At 44.5% G+C, this 23,191-nt stretch overlaps 1 protein-coding gene across 1 annotated transcript; it reads right to left on the minus strand.

Annotated features, from left to right (window-relative positions):
- Positions 1-610: 610 nt before the first annotated feature.
- Positions 611-21,834, minus strand: RPLP0 (ribosomal protein lateral stalk subunit P0). The gene is made up of 8 exons (XM_033955659.1): positions 21,784-21,834; positions 16,690-16,796; positions 14,631-14,806; positions 13,660-13,747; positions 12,558-12,704; positions 10,994-11,179; positions 10,575-10,715; positions 611-820 (listed from the first exon to the last, which is right to left on the minus strand). The coding sequence occupies exons 2-8, from the start codon at positions 16,741-16,743 to the stop codon at positions 668-670; spliced, it is 945 nt and encodes a 314-aa protein (XP_033811550.1). The 5' UTR covers positions 16,744-16,796; positions 21,784-21,834; the 3' UTR covers positions 611-667.
- Between the last annotated feature and the right edge of the window lie 1,357 nt (positions 21,835-23,191).

Below are 23,191 nucleotides of genomic sequence, written 5' to 3' on the forward strand. Positions count from 1 at the left end.
AAGTCAGAACCAGACACTCCAAGGAGAAAGTTTGGGCTTTGCATTTTTTGTTCCAGAGCTACACCCCCAACACACAAAAAAGGCAAGGCACTCAAGACTTCCTCTAAACACAAGGGGCCAAGGAACAAAAAAACACTCCAAAGGAATATTTGTCTGGAATTATTGGGGGGTGGGGGGAAGGGACTCAGCCATCCCCTGGAGCAAAGAGGGGCCCCTGTAGGTATCAGCCCCCAACTAGCACCAAGCATCACCACCAGAGTGGAAATCAAATGAGTTTGTTTGTTTTTTACCTTGGCCCCTGGGAAAAAACTCTCAGACCTACTTAATCAACCAAAATAGCACAGCACATGCTGAAGATTGAGAAATACTGGTTTGCTGAGATACTGCACAGCTAAATCAGGAGCCTGGAATTCTGTCTCTACAGCTGGTTCATAACTCATCATTCTGAGACAGTCTGGAAGGACATTAAGCACTGTTCTTCAATAAATCCATGATCTCCCTTAAACAAGTTATAATGTAGACTCAAGAATTTTGTTATTTAATGGGTTTTTTTCTCCTATAAATGAATACATTGAATTAGCAACATTTCCCAAGAGAAACAGGCAAAAAGGAAGTTATACCACTTTTATTTCTTAAATTAGTCTGATGAAGCAATCAGTAACCAGGCTTAGTCAAATAGTCCAAAGCCCATGTCTTCATCCGACTCCTCAGACTCTTCTTTCACTTCTTCTTTAGGAGGTGCAGCTACAGCAGGTGTGGCTGATGTAGTAACAGGAGCAGTAACTACAAAGGCAGATGGGTCTGCCAGGAAGGCCTTTACCTACAAAATGAATGAGTAACAACTCAGTCAGAATACCACACAACAGCATTCATTCCCTACAATCCAACTCAGTTACTCACACCATGCCATTTAATATCAAATGGGAAGGAGAAATTAGGTTCTTACCTAATAATTTTCTTTCTTTTAGATTCTCCAGACCGGTACAGGCTTCACTGATGGGTAATAGCTCATCATGACCAGCAGGTGGAGACAGAGATCAAACTTTTGGTTATAGTACTTAATAGCTGTTCCTCCCTCTATCTAACAGTCTGCCGAATAGCAAAGCAGAACTAAGAAAAGCTAATTAGAAACAGTAACACTCCAAACAAGAGTAGCAACTAATATACAGGAATGCCGTTGGAAAATGCAAAGGAGAGACCCCTGCAGCAAAATATCCTCACAGCTCTCTAGCCGAGCCACAGCCGCTGTTCTTTGAGCTCCCTGGCCTTAGAAAAATACTAGAACCCGCAGAAAAAGCAAAATCTTCACACGCAACACCCACAAGAACAACACGCCAACAGATAGGATAGGTCCTATAACGGTCTGTAGAGTCTAAAAGAAAGAAAATTAGCAGGTAAGAACCTAATTTCTCCTTCTTTAGCAAACTCTCCAGACCGGTATAGATCTTACGGATGGGATGTACCAAAGCAGTACCCATCATGTGTGGGACCCCCAAAGGGCTGACACCAGAACACGCTCACCGAACACCGTGTCCCGATGCGCCTAAACATCCACACGGTAGTGTCTGACAAATGAATGCAAGGAAATCAAACCGCAGCCTTACAAATATTCACTGGAGGCACCAGTGAAGACTACCCGACCCCGAGTGGAATGAGCCTTGAGAAATTCCGGAACAGGCTTCTTCTGAAGAAGGTATGCGGAAGCAATAGTCTGCAATGGTAGTGCCATTTCCCTTACGAGGACCCACTAGAAGGACAAAAAGATGATCTGATTTCCTGATCACCTGGGTCTTCTGCACATAAGAGTGAAGGACCCGACCAATATCCAACTTGCACAACTGTTTCTGCTCTGAAGATCCCTCCCGACTACCCAACACTGGGAGGACCACTGCCTAATTGAAAAGGAGAAACTACCTTTGGCAGAAAGGAAGGAAAAGGGCGCAACACGACTCGCTCTCTAGAAAACTCCAGGAAGGGAGACCTACAAAAGAAAGCCTGCAGCTCAGAAACACATCTAGCAGAAGTAATAGCCACTAAGAAGACCGCTTTAAGAGTAAGGTCCTTCAAAGAGCAGTCGTCCAACGGTTCAAAAGGAGGGTATACTAGAACTGACAGAACCAGATTCAGATCCCAAGAAGGAACAGAGGGCCGCACGGGAGGCTTGAGCAATTTGGCTGCCAACAAGAAGCGAACATCAGGAATAGCAGTCCAATGCTGACCTCGTAACAACCCACGAAAGGCTGACAAGGCCGCAAGGTGAACCCGGAGAGAAGCCCAAGCCAGGCCCCTGTCCAGCCCATCCTGCAAGAACTCTAAGATGGTAGGCAGGGAAGTGCGAAGAGACCACTCTACGCGAAGCACACCACTCCTCAAATATACGCCAAACCCGCACATAAGCCCGACAAGTGGAAAGTCTCCAGGACCCCAAAAGGGTTGAGATCACCTTATCTGAGTATCCCTTCTTACCTAGGTGTTCCATTTAAAGAGCCAAGCTGTAAGACAAAAGGGACCCGGATCAAACATTGGAATGGGGCCCTGAGTCAGAAGGTCGGATAAGAGGGGCAGAGGATCTGCCACAAGATGCCTCACCAGGTCCGCATACCAGGGGCACCTGGGCCAAACCGGGGGCACTAGAATCACAAGGCCTGGATGACGAACAATGCAGAGAACTCTGCCCACTAATGGCCACGGAGGGAACACATACAACAGACCCTCCATTGGCCACGGTTGAACCAGAGCATCCAGACCCTCAGCCTGACCGTCTCTGCGACGACTGAAGAAGCAGGGTGTTTTAGCGTTGACACTCATGGCCATCAGGGGCTGACCCCAAGCTTGCCCTATCAACTGAAAGGCCACATAACTCAAGACAGCACTCTCCGGGACCTAGCAAGTGATGACTTGGAAAGTCTGCCTAAACAATCTCCACTCCTGCTATGTGAGAGGCCGAGATGTCCCAAAGATGAGACTGCCCAGACAATGAGCAGAGCTGCCTTTGCACTACCAGGGTGCTCTTGGTGCTTCCCTGATGATTGACATAGGCCACCGCTGTGGCATTGTCTGAAAGAACCTGACTGACTTGCCCGTCAAGAAGAATCAGAAGGTTAAGAGCATCAGACGGATGGCTCTGGTCTCCAGAACATAGATCGACCAGGATGCCTCCTTCATGGACCAGGTGCCCTGAGCTGAGTGACCTAGACACTGAGCTCCTCAACCAAGGACACTGGCATTTGTTAAAAGCACCGTCCACTGTGGCTGATCCAGACTTACCCCTTGGACTACATGAGAGGTCTGGAGCCACCAACAAAGACTGCAGCGAGCCAAGCCCCTCAGAGGAACAGGATGATTCAGACTGTGCCTTTGGGGTGACCACCTCCGAAGAAGAGCATACTGAAGAGGATGCATGTGGGCCCGAGCCCACCATACCATTTCTAGAGAAGCCTCCATTGACCCCCAAGACTTGGAGGAAATCCTGCACCCGAGGACCCCAGGACACCATTAGCAGGCAAATCTAAGATTGCAATTTGCTTACCCGGGCCTCTGGGAGGAAGACCTTCCCCAAGGTGTCAAACAGAACCCCAAGGTACTCCAGGTGCTGAGATGGGGTCAACTGACTCTTGGACAAGTTGTCAACCCAGCCCAGCAACTACAGGAACTCCACCACCCAAGCTATGACCTAGGGACTCTCCTGCAACGACTTTGCTCGAATCAACCAATCATCCAGGTATGGATGAACTAGAATGCCCTCTTTGTGCAACACTGCAGCGACAACAACCATAACCTTGGTGAATGTCCACGGAGCCATGGCCAGACCAAAGGGAAGCACACAGAACTGAAAGTGCTGACCCAAGATTGCAAAGTGAAGCAAGCACTGATAGGAGGCTCGAATTGGTACATGCAAGTAGGCCTCCGTCAGATCTAGAGAAGTCAGATACTCCCCCAGCTGAACCACCAGAATAACCGACCGCAGAGTCTCCATGCGAAAAGATGAGAATTTGAGAGCCCTGTTGACCCCTTTCAAAAGGTCCCCTCTTTCTTGGGTACCACAAAGTAAATTGAGTACCTGCTGGCGCAACACTCCTGAGGGGGCACAGGAACTACCACTTTGAGATCCAACAATCTGTGAAGGGTGTGACGAAAAGCCTGCTTCTTCAACGCAGCCTGACAAGGAGAAGCTAGAAAATGATCTGGCAGGGACTGGGCAGACTCCAGAGCATACCCGTCCCGAATCACCTCCAGGACCCACTGATCTCTGCCCTCTTTGGAGAAAACTCATGCAGCCGGGCACCCACCATAACCAAAGGGGGCACCGGCAGGCAGGATGGGCAGCAGGGGAACCGGCGGAGGGATTCCCAGCCCCCAATGGGCCCCCCCCATAAGATTGCATGCGCTGAAACGACCCCGGGAAAAACCAGAGGCCAAGAAGGAAGCAGCCCCTCACCCCAGGCGGTACCTGCAGATGCCCCCGGGCAGTGCCACCCCTAACAGCCAGGCGGACACGGTCTTCAGGCAGGCAGGGCACTTTAGAGGTCCGAGAGTCTGAACTAACTTATTCAAATCCTCTCCAAACAAAAAAGACCCCCCAAAAAGGGAAACTTAAGTGAGTTTAGTCTTGGACGCCGCATCCGCCGACCAAGCACAAAGCCACAAGGTATGACGTGCTGCCACAAAGATATGGATTTGGCAGACATCCGCAACAAGTCAGAGGGCATCTGAGAGGAAAGAAGCAGCCATCTCAATCTTAGCCACCTCCTGATCCACCAAGGACCAGTCATCAGACTCACGGTCAAGGACACGCTCTGCCCACCGAAACACACACGGCCAGAGCCACCAGCCTCCCCTACAAATAGACACCTGGACTCCCAAGGCAGTGTAGAAGGCCTGGATATTTAAATGGGTTATACATATTCAAAAAGTTCTGTGAAAAAATATATTATTTGTAAAACATTTCTTTGAGCCTGGCAACTATGTTAAAAGGAATTTTCTTTGTTCATACCTAAGGCCAGCCTCTGCTGGCTGATTGGTTGACAGGTGTGATGTCGTACCCATGGTTGACAGGTGTGATGTCATACCAGGCACTGCAAAAGTATATAAGTGAACATCGTGGCTAGGTTCCCCAAGCTCATATTGTTTCAACAGAGGTGCATGTTTCACGCTTGATTGTATGTGGCTCCATTGTACAAATGACCTTTTGAATCCAGATTTTCTGTTAATTCTAATAAATAATAATTGATTGGAAATATTTGTAGAATTATCATTATTCCTGGGCACCTAAGGGCAGAGGTTAGTGCAGTACGCTGCTTAGGCAGACACATCAAAATTCTGTTTAAGAAGGGTCTCCAACTTATGCTCCTCAGAGTTCCATGAGGCAGAACCGCCCTCTATGGGCACAGTATACCATTTAGCAATAGTTGAGACCACCATGTCCACCACTGACAACTTCAAGGTAGCCTGATCCCCCTCTGGGATAGGATACAAACGAGCCTTGGAGTGCGCAAACCGAAAAGGCACCTCCGGCATGTTCCACTGCACCAGGACAATATCTAGAATATCCTGATGCATAGGAAAAGAGCGGGACATAGAGCAGATCCCCCTACGAGGGTCCCTCACATGCGGGGGTCTCCTGTGGCACCTCAATGCTTGTGCTCTGAAAAAGGCTCACCACGGACACCTCCTCGCCAGTAGACAGAAGCGAAGAAGCTCTGCTACCAGCGGCCGTCCCCTCGAGAGGATCTTGGAGATCTCCAAGGGTCCAGGTCAAAATGCTCCTCAGAAAACAAGTCTTCATCCCAGGCCACCCGCGGGCACTTGGAGGGGCAGCAAAGGCATGGGGGGGGCAGAACCACAGGGGGCACAGAGGGAACCCCCCAGATCCCCGGCCGCCTGAAAATATGCTTTGCATAAAGCAAAAAGAAAATCAGGAGAAAAAACTCTGACAGCCCCATGGGACTCCCTGCCACAGCAGGAGACCTGGCTGAAACCTCCAAGACAGAGGGAAGATCACCTGAGACTGCAAACAAGATGGAGGGGCTTCCCACCAAAAACAACCCTGTCACGGCCTGTAGCAGCTGGGAAACCTGAACTCTTCTAGTTGCTAAAGCAGGCAAGCTGGAAGAACATAAGAATATAAGCACTGCCTCTGCCGGGTCAGACCAGGAGTCCATCGTGCCCAGCAGTCCGCTCCCGTGGCAGCCCCCCAGGTCCATGACCTGTAAGTGATCCTTTACCTAAACCTTTTATTCCCTAATCATTTAATATTCTGTATAGTAACCCTCTATCTATACCCTTCAATCCCCTTCTCCTTCGGGAAATCATCCAAACCCTTTTTGAAACCCAATATCATACTCTGTTCTACCACCTCCTGTGGAAACACATTCCAGGTGTCCACCACCCTCTGAGTAAAGAAGAACTTCCTAGCATTTATTCTGAATCTATCTCCTTTCAATTTTTCTGAATGCCCTCTTGTTTTTGTTTTCTGCTAGTCTGAAGAATCTGTCCCTCTCCACCTTCTCTATGCCTTTCATGATCTTATAAGTCTCTATCATGTCCCCTCTAAGTCTCTGCTTTTCCAGGGAAAAGAGCCCTAGCTTCTCTAGTCTTCAGCATATGAAAGGTTTTCCATGCCTTTTATCATCCTTGTTGCTCTTTTCTGGACCCTTTTGAGCATTGCCATATCCTTTTTAAGGTATGGTGACCAGTATTGGACGCAGTACTCCAGATGCAGGTGCACCATTGCCCGAAACAGTGGCAGGATAACTTCCTTCATTCTGGTAGTGATACCTTTTTTGATAATGCCCAACATTCTGTTCGCCTTCTTTGAGGCCGCTGCGCATTGTGCCGCCAGCTTCATTGTTTTATCCACCAAAACCCCCAAGTCCTTTTCTAAGTTGCCTTCCCCCAGTACCATCCCTCCCATCGTAGTTATACATCGGGTTCCCTTTCCCTATGTGCAAGACTTTACATTTCTCTATATTAAAGCTCATCTACCATTTATTTGCCCACTCACTCAGTTTGTTCAGGTCCCTTTGTAGTTCTTTACATTCCTCAACAGTTCTAACCCTACTGGAGAGTTTTGTGTCATCTGCAAATTTTATAACCTCACACTTCGTCCCTGATTCCAGGTCATTAATGAATATGTTGAACAGCAGCAGTCCCAGCACTGACCCATGTGGGATGCCACTCGTGATCCCTTTCCAGTCAGAGTAGTGTCCCTTTACTCCTACCCTCTGTTTCCTGTCCGCCAGCCAATTTTTGATCCATCTGTGCATGTCCCCTTCCACCCCATGGCTCCACAGTTTCCTTAGTAGACGCTCATGGGGTACCTTGTCGGCTTTTTGGAAGTTCAGATATACGATGTCTATGGGGTCACCTTTGCCAACTGTTTGCTTATCTCAAAGAAGTGCAGTAGGTTCGTTTGGCATGATCTTCCTTTACAGAAACCATGCTGGCTTGTTCTCAACAGTTTATTTTTTTTCTATATGCTCGTTGATACTGTCCTTGATCAATGCTTCGACCATCTTCCCTGGAACTGTAGTCTGTAGTTCCCCAGGTCGCCTCTCGATCCTTTTTTGAAGATAGGTGTAACATTTGCTACCCTCCAGTCCTCCGGAATTACTCCTGTTTTCAAGGATAGGTTACAAATCTGCTGCAGTAACTCCGCTGTTTCGTTTCTGAGCTCTTTCAGTATTCTCGGGTGGATTCCGTCTGGGCCCGGAGATCTGTCAGTTTTTAATCTACCTATCTGAGTACGTCTTCGCGGCTTATCTCCATGCATGATAATTTTTCCTCTTGATCCTCCTGTAAGATTTTTTCTGGTTCCGGCACGCTAGATGTGTCCTCTCTTGTAAAGACCGATGAGAAGAATGTGTTTAGTCTGTCTGCCACCTCTTCTTCCTCCTTCACCACTCCCTTCCTGTCTCCCACATCCAGAGGTCCCACCTCTTCCCTCGCTGGCTGCTTTCCTTTCACATATCAGAAGAATGGTTTAAAATTTTGTGCTTCCCTGGCAAGTCTCTCTTCGTATTTTTCTTTCGCTTTTCTGACCACGTGGTGACATTCTTTTTGATGCTTCAGCGATAAGGGAATCCTTTTTACCCTGACTGTCGACAGCTGAGGAAATCCCTCTGTCGGTGGCGGAGGAAGCCCTGGCTTCCCCGCTATCAACTGCCGACTTGCGAGGCACTTGCGGCGGGCTTCCCTGGCCGCCAGTACCCGATGCTGATGAGGCTCCCCCACCGCTCCGAGCTGCACAGCATCTGCACAGATCAGACACAAGTGCCTCTCATCTGGAGCACTTTTTCCCTTGTAAAGTGCTCATTGCTCCATACAGACCTAGCTAAAAGAAAAGTGCCGGTTAGTAGAAAAATACAGTAATTTACACTAAATTTAAAGGGAAAGCAGCCTTTTTGACCGGCACTGCCTCAGGATTTTTTTTTTTTCACAAAACAGACTCTACTGGCTCTCTAAGCAGTATGCCTTACCTGAAATTAGGGGCAAGGCTTACTGCTGAGGCACCTCTACAAAAAAAGTTGGGGGAGGTGGTGGAACTGGGGGGGGAGAGACCTGCCAGGTGTGACATCCTCCGAGGTCAGATGGACCCCCAAACAGGGCCCACCCAAGCTCAGTCCGGCACAAAAACGAAGACTAGGAGCCATAAACAAATTCCAACAGCCCTAATCAAGGTAGATGGGTACAACTTACTCACACTTGCTGAGACTGAGAGAAGACTGATGGATATCAAGTTTCATTAAGATTTGTTATCTACGCAATATCGTATTTCAATGCGTATAACATTTTTTAAAAAGGGGAGGACAAAACAAAACATTGAATACAAATTAAATACATTCTAATACAAATTATATATGTTTTAATACATAACTGGTACAGAAGGCAAGGGGGATGAACTACAATCTTTAGAGAAAGAAAAGAAACATTTAGGGAAGAACACATTTGGTGGGGATACATAAGAAAAAAATAAATAAATAAAAAGGATAATTTTGCGACCTACTCGTAGGATTGATTAAGGTCTAAAAGATTTAGTGATTGGTAAATTATGCTGTCTATGTTTCAAATGTGTCCTTATAAAGAAAACTTTTTAAGGAACGCTTGAATTTTTCTAAGGAAGGTTCATATAGGGAGAGTCACCTATTATGCACTATTCCAAAGTTTTGTCTCAGTCTCCACTTGGTGATCATGATGAGCTATTACCCATCTGTAAGATCTATACCGGTCTGGAGAGTTTGCTAAAGAATTGGAACTTTTTTTGACAACTCAATGTGGTAACTGTGGGGCACCATGAGCCATTGATGCAAGAGGTAAACGTCGGCTGCACAAGTTGGTGTGGGTTGATCGGCACACTACAATGGAGCAACTCACCATCTAAACAAACCAGGAGGCTTCCTGATGTGTATCCAAAATGACTGTGCAATTAACCTTATTACGAATGGGGCTATGGATCAGATGGCTGGTAATTGCACCCATGCTCATGAGGATTCATCGCAAAAAATGCTGCAAATTGCATAGGAGTACAGATATTGGACTTGTACCGACTGGCAGAGGGTTGCCTTCTCCAATGAATCACGTTTTGAGCTCCATCGAATGGATGGATGTTGGCGTGTCCGACATGAGACCACCAAGAACAAACACCCAGCAACCATTGTTGGATGTACTCAAGCTGGTGGCAGCAGTTATGGTCTGGGTCCCTTGATACCTCTGGAGGGCTCCCTCAACCGATATGGGTTTTTCTCCATCCTTGATGATCCTTGCACCCGTAGATGTTGACAGTATTCCCTATGGCTGATGGGATCTTTCAACAAGATAATGTGACGTTATACCATCAGAATTGTTCGTGAGTGGTTTGCAGAGCACAACCAAGACTTCCAGCTACTTCCCTGGCCTTCAACTTCCCCCAGACCTTCAACCAAATTGATCAACATGTTCAACAACTGGATCCACTACCATACACCCATCAGCAATTGCAGTATGAAGGGCTTTAGATACCTCTAGCAACCACCTAGCATCTTATTGAGTCACTCACACAGTGTCTGGCTGCCTTCCACAGTCATAATACCAGTGTGACTCGACCATGTAACTATTTGAACTAAATTCAATGTTCCACCATCCATCTTCTGTGTACTTTACTCACAACATACAATGACAGCTGTAAGGTTCCTGCTACTAGAAGACACCATACATACTAGCAGCAGCCGTTGCCATCTTCTTTCCCTCCCCAGCCTTAAGAGCACCATTACAGTGCATCCAGGCCTAAGTGAGAGCCTAAACCTATATTGCACTTGTTACAATATTAGCATTTTTTTTAATAACATCTCTTTATTATATGAAAACAGATAAACATACAAGCATCACCATTTTGAATAATACAATGCAGCTAAACCCCTCCACTATATGGGGATTTGGACTCTTATAATCCCCATGCTGTAAATAACAGTGGAATCCCATAAAGAAAGAACCAGAAATGACTCTAACCACCAATAGGCCATCAACCCCCCATCCTCCTGTTTAGGATTTTTTTTAAACCAGTCATTGTTAAAACTCCTGGTTATTTACTCAGACTTTACCTTGTCAGCCAGTGGGAAACTGTAGTCCGTCTCCACTGCCACAGCCAGGACCCGTTTATAGCCATTAATGATACTATGAGGTACAGATGCAATGGTGGGATATCCAATCTGAAGACACACACTAGCAACATTTCGAACACCCTGTAGAGAAAATATGCAAATCTTACTGTTATACAAAATCATCAGTGTATGCATTACATCTCAAACTCGCAGAATACTGCTGTAGCAATTACAAGTAATTACAGAGTAAAATAACACACTGGCTCCTTTCACTTAGTCCCCTTATATTCATCTTCTATATTCCATGTTTTACAGATAGCATTGCCCTGTATTTTAAACTGTTTACTACCCACACTTTCACATCAGAGACTGCTGCCAAACTGGTGTGTACACTCATCTTATATGCTGTCACGCCTCACCTCCAGGAAGCGCTGATGTAAGGTTTCCTCAGTGATGTCCAGCACTTCAGGATTGTAGATACTACCATTATCATATACTTGCTGGATAATCAATCCGAATGAGAATGGAGAAATGTTCAACATGTTAAGCAAGGTGGCTTCGCTGGCTCCCACTTTATCTCCAGTTTTAATCAGCTGCACATCACTCTATAAAACAAGAAACAGGTTAATTTATAGCAAGTATCAGATGCAATAGGATTTCAAGAAGGCTGGAATAAGGTGCATAAAGAAGTCATAGCTAAAACCAGGAGGGATACAATGCATATAAACTATCCATCAATAACCATTTTGGGGACAAACCGCATGAAAAACATGGAAGAGAATGGGAACTGGTTGTTAGTTTCAAGTATACTGTAGTTTATTTGTCTCTTTACTCACAGTGCTAGAAACAGGACACTGGCCATTTACCACATCTGACTAATATAACATATTCATTTGATAAGGCAAAAAGTACATCAAATTTTAAAAAGCCATAAAGCCAGACAGTAAGAGGGACAGGAAATTAAAGCCATCTACAAGTGAGAAAAACAGGATAAGTGCAGGAACTCAAGAATGTGGAAAAGAGGAAGAGTTCAGTGCTGTGCACAAAGAGGCCTATAAGCACAGCCAAATGGATGAATTTGGCTCACAAGCTTAAATTCTAAACTCTTGTCAGCAAAGAAATAGTTTTGAATATTACTTTCATTGTTTAAGGATGGCCGCAGGAAATGCCAATGTAGGTTTAAAAACTCTTAGATAAGCCGCACCATGTTACTAGCTGCAGCTTATCTAAGAGTTTTTAAACCTACATCGGTCTATACAATGGGTGGCCTATACATCATCCCCCCTTAAATACTTTTCCTTGCCACCCTCCGTGCCAGTAAATATCTCCTGGATAGCTGCCTCCTCTGATCACGTTGTGCAGGGCAGGAGTGATGTTTGTGATCTCAAGCCTAGCCCCGCACTGCTTCCTGATTGGGTGCCGTCAGTTCTTGTGATGGCAGCCATTCAGGAAGTAGGGCGGGGCAAGGCTTGAGATCGCAAACATCGCTCCTGCCCTGCACAGTGTGATTGGAGGAGGTAGTGCCTGCCAGCGGAGATGTCTTTGGCACACGCAGAGGGGCCTGGGCCTAAGCTCCAAGGCCGGCGCCAAGCCTGACTCCAAGTGTCTGCGCCTTCCACCAGCGTCCAGTTTGTTCATATATTTAAGGGGAATGATTTTTTTTTTTTTAATTCAGTTTTTTAAAGTTCAGGATACGCAGCCTCTAATGGGGCGGCTTATCTAACAGCAAGTTTTAATGTCTTTAGATAAGCTGCCCCATTTAAGCAAGCTGCACCCACTGCACATATTTGTAAAATACATGTATAGGCCGTGGCCTATACATGGGGAAATATGGTAATCAATTGACATTTAACAACTAAGCTTACAAAGTTCATACCCTGGTACCTGAACATTCACTAGCAGAACCTGTAGCCTATGGCAGTAAGTCAGTCCTTTACCATAGCACCTTATTATAGTAGGACAAAAGTGAGAATTGCACCTTACCAGGATTTCAATGGTGCCTCTAGAGATCTTGGTGGTGATGCCTAAAGCCTGGAAGAAGGAAGTCTTCTCGGGACCTAAACCAGTATTTTGGGCAGGTACAGTGACATCACAAGGAGCAATGGCACCTGCACGAGCTGAAGCTGGCACCTGAACAGTAAAAAAAAAAGCAATGACACCTATCAGGTTTGTACATGTGTTACATGCCTGAAAAGGACTGCACAATGCTACAATGACAAATTTCTCCTTTCAAGAAAAATAGTCATGTTTCATAAGAATAGTCAATGGTCCATCTAGCCCAATATCTTATTTCCACAGTAGCAAATCCAGATCACAAGTACCTGGCAGAAATCCAAATTGTAACAATACTTCATGCTACCAATCCCAGGGCAAGCAGTGGCTTCCCCCACGTCTGTCTCGCTAGTAGACTATAAACTGTTCCTCCAGGAATTGTCCAAACCTTTTTTTTTTTAACCCAACTATGTTAACTGCTGTTCTTTAGCATCACTCCAGACAAGCAGAGAAACGGATGGGTTTACACTCCTCTGCCAGCAGGTGGACACTGAGAAAAGACTGGAGGGACTAAAAGAAAATTAGCAAGTAAGGACTTAACTTCTCCTTATCACATTCTCTGGCAACGAATTCCAGAGCTTAGTTTTTCAATCAAAGAATAGTTATTTCCTCCTATTCGTTTTAAAAGCATTTCCCTATAATTTTTATCCCCTAATCTTTGTAATTTTTGATGGAGTAAAATGTCAATTTACTTGTACCAGTTCTACACCATTCAGAATTTTATATTCAATCATATCTCCCCTCAGCTATCTTTTCTAAGCTCGAAGAGCCCTAACCTCTTTAGTCTTTCCTCATAAAAGAGGAGCGCCATCTCCTTTATCATCTTGATTGCTCTTCTTTGAACCTTTTTTAATTCAACTAAATCTTTTTTGAGATAAGACAACCAGAATTGAACGCAATACTCAAAAATATTCAATAAATAGCTTACTATTTGTATTAAAACCATCTCCTCAAACAGCAGTCTTTAAAATGTATGAGTAGAACTCCTAACCCCCTCCTCCAAATTCTGCTATAAAAAGCACCGGCAGCTTACCTTGTTGGCCAGCAACATATCCCTAATTTCTGTCAGATCTTCCTTGGTAAAGACAAATCCCACATTCCCACGGATGTGAGGAAGCAACCTGAGAAATGAAAGAATGGTCACTTTTGCACCAACTTTAAATTCTACAGAAGATCCTAAAACTTTTCCTAAATGACTTATAGCAGAGGTTCCCAACCTTTTTTAAACCAGGTTTCATGCAAGACAATTTTTTCCATGGATCAGGGGTGGGCAAATTCAGTTTTAAAACCGTTCTTAAGTTGGTCCGAGGAGCTCCAGGGTCCATGGGGTAAGTGAAAGGCGGGAAGTCGGAGGTCAAAGTCTGAGGAGGAGGACGGGGGTTGCTTTGACCGTTTGGCTCGTGCAGTGAATGACGTGGACTACAGGCTACGTCATCAATTAGGTTAGATAGGACTATGCGCAAGCCACACTTTTGAGACCAGGCTAGTCAATTAGAAATTGGAAATTACTGGAAATTGGAAGGATTATACTAAACTTAATTATACCTTTTGGTGGAATTCAGTTTGTCATATTTATAAAACCTGGTTATTCTCAAAAATGTAACTCCTCCTCCCTCTGTGGTTATTCTAGTCCTCTAAATTTTCTCTTCATTTTGCCTCTTCCCTCCACTGGAGTTCCTTTCTACCCTAACTCTTGTTAACCGTGTCGAGCTTTACAAATGTAGAGATGATGCGGTATACAAACCTAAGGTTTAGATTAGATTAGAATTTGTAGGTTACTAAGATCTTGTGAGAATGTGTGTGTATTTATTTTCCTCTGTACAGTACACAGCCTATAAAAACATTAAACATTAAAGTACTTGTGTAAAAGGTAAGGATGGTACTAAAAAATCAAATGTGCAGAAAATTAAACATTAAAGTACATGTGTAAGGTAAGGATGGCACTAAAAATCAAATGTGCAGAAGTGATTTTTCTGTACAAGACATGATTTAAAGGACACTTACTTTTCCAGAGCAGGATTATTTTCCAAATGGCCACGGATAGCCTTCCGCATCATAGTGTTCTTTCCCATCAGAACTACAGCTTTACCACGTAGAGACATACGAATCTGCTGCATTTGTTTGGAACCAACGTTATCTGCCCCCACAATGAAACATTTTGGATAATCATCCAATAATTGCTAAAGAAAAGAATACAACAGATTTTTCTAATTTAGAATTATTCAAAGAGACAGCTCACCTAAAGTTTAGATGACCCAGCCTAACAAAGTCTGGTGTTCAAGATGAAATAGCTTTTCAGGGACAATGTACAGAAATAACAAAATGAATATCTGAGAATCAGACCTGCTTGAGACTTTAGAGATGAAAGACCATCCTTCCTATCAAGTCTAAAATACCATGAGGTACTTTTTGAGGTCAAGAAAAATTTACCAGTAAAGAGCAAAACCAGAAAATAATCATAACATGAATTATATCAAAAAGATGCATAGGACAAAACTTCCATTGAAATGGCTGCAGCAGATTTGTCAATATACACATCTAGGTTCCCTGTTAATTTCATTTATGCACTGGCATCTTTTTATTGCTGTTATTGCATGATTAAGTTCAGATCTCTGTGCATCAGACACACAGTTTGTTACAGTTTTAGAGCATTAGCAAAACTTAGTAATCATATTTAAAAGCAGATTTTGCCTAAGGAATCTTGATCCACCTGGAAACCCCAGAACAGGATGCGAATAATTCTACGTTTTGCTGAATAGTCTTGTAAATAGATAAGGTTGCTAAAAATATGTTTATGTTTATTAATATTTGATATCCCGCTCCAGCATATCACAGATCTAAGCGGTTACAAGCAAAATTAGGTACTTAGAATTTCCCTTATCAGTCCCAAAGGCTCACAATCCAGCTAAAGTACCTGAATAACAACTACTGAAATAGTAAAGACATAACAAAAGTCCTAGAATGGTGAGGGAAGTGTACAATTTACATAATACAAAAGAAAAATTAAAAGAATAAAATTAAAATAAATAAAAAACATCAGAGTCCCAAAGCAAGACAGAATAGAAGTCTGTTAGGCTCTAATCACTGGCCAAAAGTGATCACTGGATCCCAATTGTGGGCGAGGGCTAACGGCCAAAGATTGTAGGACATTTGCAGGCTCTTCTTCCACAGACTCCCCAACATCCGATGCACCATCGGCTGACACCAGGTCCGGCCAACTCCAGCATCCAAACCTCCACTTTTGGCCCCAACCAGCTGTTTTCTCTCCCCTCTCTGCCACCAGAATTGAATCCTGGTCGGTCTGTGGTGGAAGGTGGCTCCTCAGAAGCACCACCTCCGAGCTCACTCTGATGTGACGTCCTCCTCCCTATCAGCCCCACTCCAATGGTGGAAAATCTTGCTCTTCGGCAACGCCTCTCTCGAGGGAAGAGAGAGTCATCGCTGCTCGTGAAGAGGAGCTCCATGCAAAAAATGCTACCACCTGAGGTGAACCGCACTCCAGTAGCAGGAGCCAGCTCCACCGTTGGCCTGCTGATGTTGCTGTCTTTCCACACTCCGATCTCCATCCCTTCCCTTTCCACCAGCCCCAGCACCGGGCCACAAACCATCCAAGCAGATCTGACAGGTCGAGCTGCACCACCGAAGAGCCAAAAGAGCCCAACCCCAATCCCCCCATCTGAGCCGGCACCCCAGAATTGCCACCGTGGAACTAGATGGCGGGAGCAGGCTCCCCTGACCATTAGACAGGAGCCAGGAGCCAACAGTCAAAATTATCCCAATCCTTGAGGAGCCATTCACTCCAGGGTCAAAAGTGAAATATACAACACAAAAGAACAAAACCACAAAATACCGAAAAACAAATAAGCAGGGCAAAGGAAAAACACAAAACAAACGGGGTGAGGGAGACAGCACAGCCGATGACCCAACTGGCCGCCATCTTGGAATAATCTATGTACATCTATGTACAAATTCTGTCAAGTGAGTGGCAACAGCCATTTTTGTCATAACAAATTAAAAAACACAAGGTTTAGCATTTATAAAAGTATCATCTGGCAACACTTACTATGATTTTCAGAAAATAGTTTGACTTCCACGTAGCCCTGTCTTCCCTGGGCATCTCGACGGTGCTTCCAAGGATTGCCACACAATGGGTTTAAAGACGAGTTGTAACTGCAGAATAAGATACAACAAATCAAACACATCAAGCAGATCAGACAATCAAGAGAATGAGAAGCAGGGAAGGTAGTTTATAGGAATAGCCCAATTTATTAAAGAGAAGTGGGAAGGAGCTCAGGTTAAAGCCCACAAATTCTTCAGTACTTTTATATACTATCACATGTCCTAGGGCAAGTATAAAGCATAGGCAAATTAGATACCTACCTAGGGCCCAATGTTTGGTTGCTTTTCTTGGGGGGGGGAGGGGGAGTGGCATAGCACTGTTAAATGTGCTTAGATTCAAAAGAAGGGCTGACAAGTCTGGATTTTTAAAGGTAAACATAGGTTTTTTTTGCAAAGATGGCTAAAGTTTCTAAAAAATGTTCAGTATTTTAGAAATGTCTGCAGCTCTGCAGTATATCTGCTAGTAATAGGCCTATCCTGCCTGTTACTTATCAAGTCCATCTGTTTCCTGGTAATGTTCCTAGTACTGTATCACCAGAATCCCAAAGAGGCCAGGCCCAAGACAAAAGTCAGAGAGACTACAGGTAGGAGTCAGTCAATTCACAGGATGTGGTAAAAAGCAGGGCTGAGCTCTGCAAGAGGCACTTGGCCTATCCTGGAAGAACAAAGTGTCCTGGAAGAGGGTGCTGTAGAAAATAACAGGGTCAGAACCCGTAAGGACGAGAACAAACTGTGTCTCCATGTCATTCTCTAGGATGTCCTTAAATTACGTTTCGTGAATCAACAAACAGTGAATAACTAAACTAAAATATACAGAGTGAGTGAACAATTCACAAGGAGGGGTGTCAGATATGACCAGTCCAAGCAATAATGCTTTCAAAGGTCTTGCAATTCTTCATTCATCCCCTTCCATCCTTTTATGTATAATGATTTTAAGCTTTTTAATTTAGTGAATTTTGTGTATATATTCAAAATAATTTTTTCTTGGTTATTTTCTTGTTTATGTTCAAAAACTTTTTTATAGACTTGTCTTCAATTCAATTCATATAAAAAGACTTATCTTATGAGAACTTGTCTTCATAGGCATAGGTAAAGCCTGTCTTGTGATACCAACGTTCAATTAGAGGGGAGTACTAATTGAACGTTGGTATCACAAGACAGGCTTTACCTATGCCTATGAAGACAAGTTCTCATAAGATAAGTCTTTTTATATGAATTGAATTGAAGACAAGTCTATAAAAAAGTTTTTGAACATAAACAAGAAAATAACCAAGAAAAAATTATTTTGAATATATACACAAAATTCACTAAATTAAAAAGCTTAAAATCATTATACATAAAAGGATGGAAGGGGATGAATGAAGAATTGCAAGACCTTTGAAAGCATTATTGCTTGGACTGGTCATATCTGACACCCCTCCTTGTGAATTGTTCACTCACTCTGTATATTTTAGTTTAGTTATTCTCTAGGATGAGCAGAAAAATACATAAATGTCTTATTAAATTTTGGAAATGCTCCTTGATGCCAGCAACAATGAATGAATCTGTTGTAGCAACAGTAAAGCTTGAGAACTGGGCATGTGAAAGGACATTGCTGGTGGTGGTAGTCTGATCATTTAACAGTAGTTCATTTAAACCCAAAGCAGCTTCTGCTGGTATTTTAATCATTGAATCAGGTGCTAGTTGTCTAAAACGTGTTAAACTTTTTACATATTGGTACTAGCATTTTATACATGCTGTTCTATCTAGTTGCAACAGCCTGTTTAAGGCTAGTGTTTGTTCTCTTCTATGCCCATATCTGAAAGACAGCTTAATTATCTTCCCCAATGATGTAAAAACACAGCAACTGAATCTTTGGAAAGGTTGTACCAAAACCAGATCAAAATGGAAGACTTTATTTGTGATTTATAAATGGTGGTACAGAATATTGTCCCTTTTTATACTTTAACTAGTCTTTAAGCCCGTTACATTAACAGGTGCTAGAATAGATGTGTGTCTGTCTTTCTTTCTCTCTCTCCTTGGCTGTTCTCTGTCTGTCTGTCTTTCTTTCTTTTTGTCTCTCTCTTTCCTCGGCTGTCCACCACCACCCCCCTTGCCTGCTCCCCCTGTCCAGCAGTAGACCTTCTCCCTTCGTTTTACCTCCCTCCTGTCCAACAGCACCTCTTACCTGCTCCCTTCTACCTCCCCCCTTGTCCAGCAGCACCCTTTCCCTGCTCCCCCTGTCCAGCAGTAGGCCTCCTCCCTTCCTTTCCCCCCCATCCAGCAGTAGGCCTTCTCCTTTCCCTGCTCCCCCTGTCCAGCATCCACTAGCCCAGGCAGCCTCGGGGCTTTTGCTAGGCCGGCCCACCTCGCATTATTGAAGTGGGCCAGCCTAGCAAATGCCCTGTGGGCGCTGCGTTTGCTGGTCAGGGTGTGTGTGTGTGTGTGAGAAGAGGGATCCCGGCAGCGCAGGAGTCAAACCACCGCTGAAATCACCATCGCAAGCCGCCCCACGTGCCAGAAATTGAATTCGGCACGGAGGGACACAGCACGGTGGCAGGGATCATAAAACCCTAAGTGCGCATGTGCGCTTAGAATTTTAGGTTCAAACAATTTTTATTGATGCAAACAATAATGCTATCAAAACAGTGAAACACAAAAGATTCATAGTACAAATATTGAGGCATCATATTCAACAAGATCTCAAATACATACAGGAGATAAGAACAGCAACAACCCCCCCCCCCCTCAATCGACTCATGGCTAACAAGGCCAGAGTTTGCAGAATGACCCTCCGAGGCTCTGGACTCTGATGAGCCCTGAAGAAGCCACTCCACCTCCCTCCCCAATACATAAACCTATGACTAAATGCAAGAACCATACGAACCCCCTCCCCTCCATTGGTACTCCCTACCCCATCCCACCAGGAAGCACTAGCGCTCTAGCACCCCAGCAAACTGAGCATCCAGTTCAGATCAACCATCTCAAAATCGCACTTCGACCCTTTGGATGTAAGGACTGCAGATAGGGCTCCCAGACATTCAAGAAGACTATCTTCCACTTCCGAGACCCTCCCGCATCCCTCGCCTCCCAGGTAGCCAATCGATTCCTCCAATGCCAAAACGCAGGAGGGTCCGGGACCATCCAATATTGCAGAATACATTTCCTGGCCAGGAAGCTCATCTTCCTACAGAGAGCTTTATTGCCCCTATGCAGATGCCCATAAGCCTCTGGCAAATCCAATACAAAGTGGGCCGGGTTACTTCGCAAAGCTCTACTAAGCAAGCTCGACATATAAGAGATGATACGTCTCCAGAAGCGCTGTATTACAGGGCAGGACCAAAAGGAATGCCCCAAAGTGTGTGTCCCCGTCCCACATTTATGACACAATGGAGTGGGTAAACCTCCACTATAGTATAGCTGTGTACGAGTATAAAAAGCACATAATGTAACCCTGTAATATGTTTCTCGCAACTAAGCACATGTAGTCACCCCAGGCGTCACCCGCAAGGTACGGCCGACATCTCAGTGTCCCAAATTAATCTGCAATTCTAACTCCCATTTACCCCAAACGAAATGATAGTCTTTAACTGGTTGTAAATCTTGCAAACTAGCATGGATGCTGGACACCGAGAGGAAAACCCCCTCCTCCTGGGCAAAGAACTCCGGGCCCCCAAATGCTTTCTCAATTGTGCTGTCAAGGGATCCCACCTAATGCTCCACTTGATGGCACGCAAACTGCACTCCCCAGGCATCTCCCACCATTGCCTGTTAATCTGCACGGGTCAACAACTCCCCATCAGCCCCCAATAAGTGTTCTAACCAGGTTACTCCTCTCTCCCCACAACAAATACTCCTGCCTACCCGGAGGGAAGGCTGGATTACCCCTCAAAGGCAAGATATCCGTAACTGTGGGATCGCCCCCCATTGCTCGTACAAGCCAACGCCATGCTGCCTGCAATGTGCGAAATATCACACTTGCTCTAATAAAGGGGGGCAGGTCCTTCCGGGGAACTATGAAGTAATACAAATACATCGAAGGGAGCGAAAAACTCACATTCCATCTGCAGAGGGGTGTAACGGCTAGACGCATTCACTAAATCCCCCAAGTGGCGTAGCAAACACACATAATTATATACCCGAACATCTGGCAAACCCAACCCCCCCCCCCACACACACACACACCAATTCCCCAATAACTGAGACAGCTGCAATCTTGGTTACACTTAGGGTTTTATTATAGAGGATAACAATTTTCCTCAATGAGTGAAGATATGGTGCTCAGTTCATAATCTGAATTCTGTGGGTGAATAAGGTTTGCTACCGCTTCTTGGGTGATTTTTGTGCGACATTTTTATTTGTTGCTCCAGTCCCTTCCCCCCTTATTTTTCTCTGTTTTTTGTTGTTTCATTAGTATAGAAAAGTTATTGTAGGAGGGTTGTTCTGTGTTAGAGAACTGGATATGCTATTTCAGAGTTCTGTTATGCGATGCTTAGCCTTTTGGTGCTATGCCATGTAGACTGCTTTCCTTTTGGTTTGTTAAATTAAAAAAAAAAATTCTTGCTCAAATACAAAAAAAAAAAAAAATTAAAATTAAAAACCCACTTCAATCAGTATAAATTTTCCAGTTCATCAAACGTGGTTAATCCCCCCCCCCCAAAAAAAAAAAAAAAAAAAAAGATTCCACCATATTACCATTTAATATTGATCTTTCTAGGCTTACAACCCAGAAACACTGCCTATCAATCTCATTTTTTAGCCAGGCAAAGCATTCCTTACTAGTCCCCTAGCCTCACTCACAACTTATCCCCATACCCAGAACTAGGCCCTGCAATTTTCCCAACACTGCTAGGGAGACGAAACGTGCGAGGAAAACAACTACCTAGTATCCCCGAGGGCGGGATCTACGGAAAAACAAGGGCCAAGCATAACATTAATCCAACTCTACACATATGCCTCACTTCCCTCAACACGAAGGAAAAGGAGAAAAAGCAAGATGGGACATTTCCGATGCGCTCGTACTCCAGCAGCCTCATCCCAAACTAGGCCAAGCGCTCACCTCACGCCAGGACTCCGAGGCCAAAAGGAAGTAGAAGTTCCCCTCCCCCCAGCTTTAGCTGCAACAGAAACCAATCACAACACGCTAACTGAGTGGCTATTCGATCTCAGAACCGTCACTCCCGGCACATGACTCTGATAGGCCAGAAGAGGAAGCCTACCTTTTAAAGGGGCAGCAGCGTAGTACAGAACAGTATTGCTTTTTCTATCGGAGGCAGAAACTTTTAAAAAGTGAACTTCCACTTCTGGCCTATCAGAGTCATTTGCCGGGAGTGACGGTTCTAAGATCGAATAGCCACAGAACAATCAGTTGGCGTGGTGTGATTGGTTTCTGTCGTACCTAAAGCTGGGGAAGGGGATCTTTTACTTCCTTTTTGTAGCCAGAGCTACCAAGTTAACCATTCCAGGAGAGAGACATATTTAGACAAACCATGTATTTTTGCATTATAGGACCTGCAGCCCTGATTTCAGTGGCTAGAATAATGGACTATAAATACTACACTGCTTTGCGTACGTACGAGTAAGTTTAAAACCAGAGCCAAAATGTTTCCTTCCTGGAATAGGTAACTTGGCAGCTGTGTTGCTAGCTGTCTAATATCTCTGCCCACCACACTGTTATCCCGGGACAAGCCAGCAGCATATTCTCACATGTGGGGTGACATCATCCAAGGAACCGTCCACAGACCGTCTAAAGAAGCAGTGTTTCTCAGCCAAGTATCCCCTAAGTCTAACAAATATCAACCAAGTGCCCAGCCAAGCTCCTCTCCAAACTCGCCCAGACTCCGACCTAGACCTGCCCCCCCCCCCCCATAATAGTACTAATTGTAATGCAATTTGTTCCATCCATCTTCATATACACAATATAATCTTATTAATACATAATGGTAACCACAAAATTTTAAAACAAACAAAGCACACTGTACACACAGAAAATGTTAATATCATTTATATTCCGGGGGTGGAGGTTTAATGAGGTCAAGGCAGATGACTTTAAAATAAGCAATGTCACCTCAGTAACAAATATAGTGCAAAATATAGACAGCAGATATAAATTCTCAAAACTGACACATTTCAATCACTAAATTGAAAATAAAATCATTTCTCCTACCTTTGTTGTCTGGTGATTTCATGAGTCTCTGGTTACACTTCCTTCTGACTGTGCATTCAATATTTCTTTCTGCCTCCTGCACTCCCCCAACCAACATCTTTCTCTGTCCCTCCATGAGTCTAACTTTTCTTCCTCTCTCCTCCACTAAGGTGACTATACGTCCTGTTTTGAACGGGACAGTCCCATTTTCGGATTCCCTGTCCTGCTGTCCCCACACACAGCTTCGGGATGCCAAAATGTCCAGTTTTTAGGGACAGCGTCCTGTAGCTGTGCGCGGGGACGAGACAGGCGATCGCTTCCT

Source organism: Geotrypetes seraphini, chromosome 8 (assembly GCF_902459505.1).
Source record: "Geotrypetes seraphini chromosome 8, aGeoSer1.1, whole genome shotgun sequence".
NCBI lineage: Eukaryota > Metazoa > Chordata > Amphibia > Gymnophiona > Dermophiidae > Geotrypetes > Geotrypetes seraphini.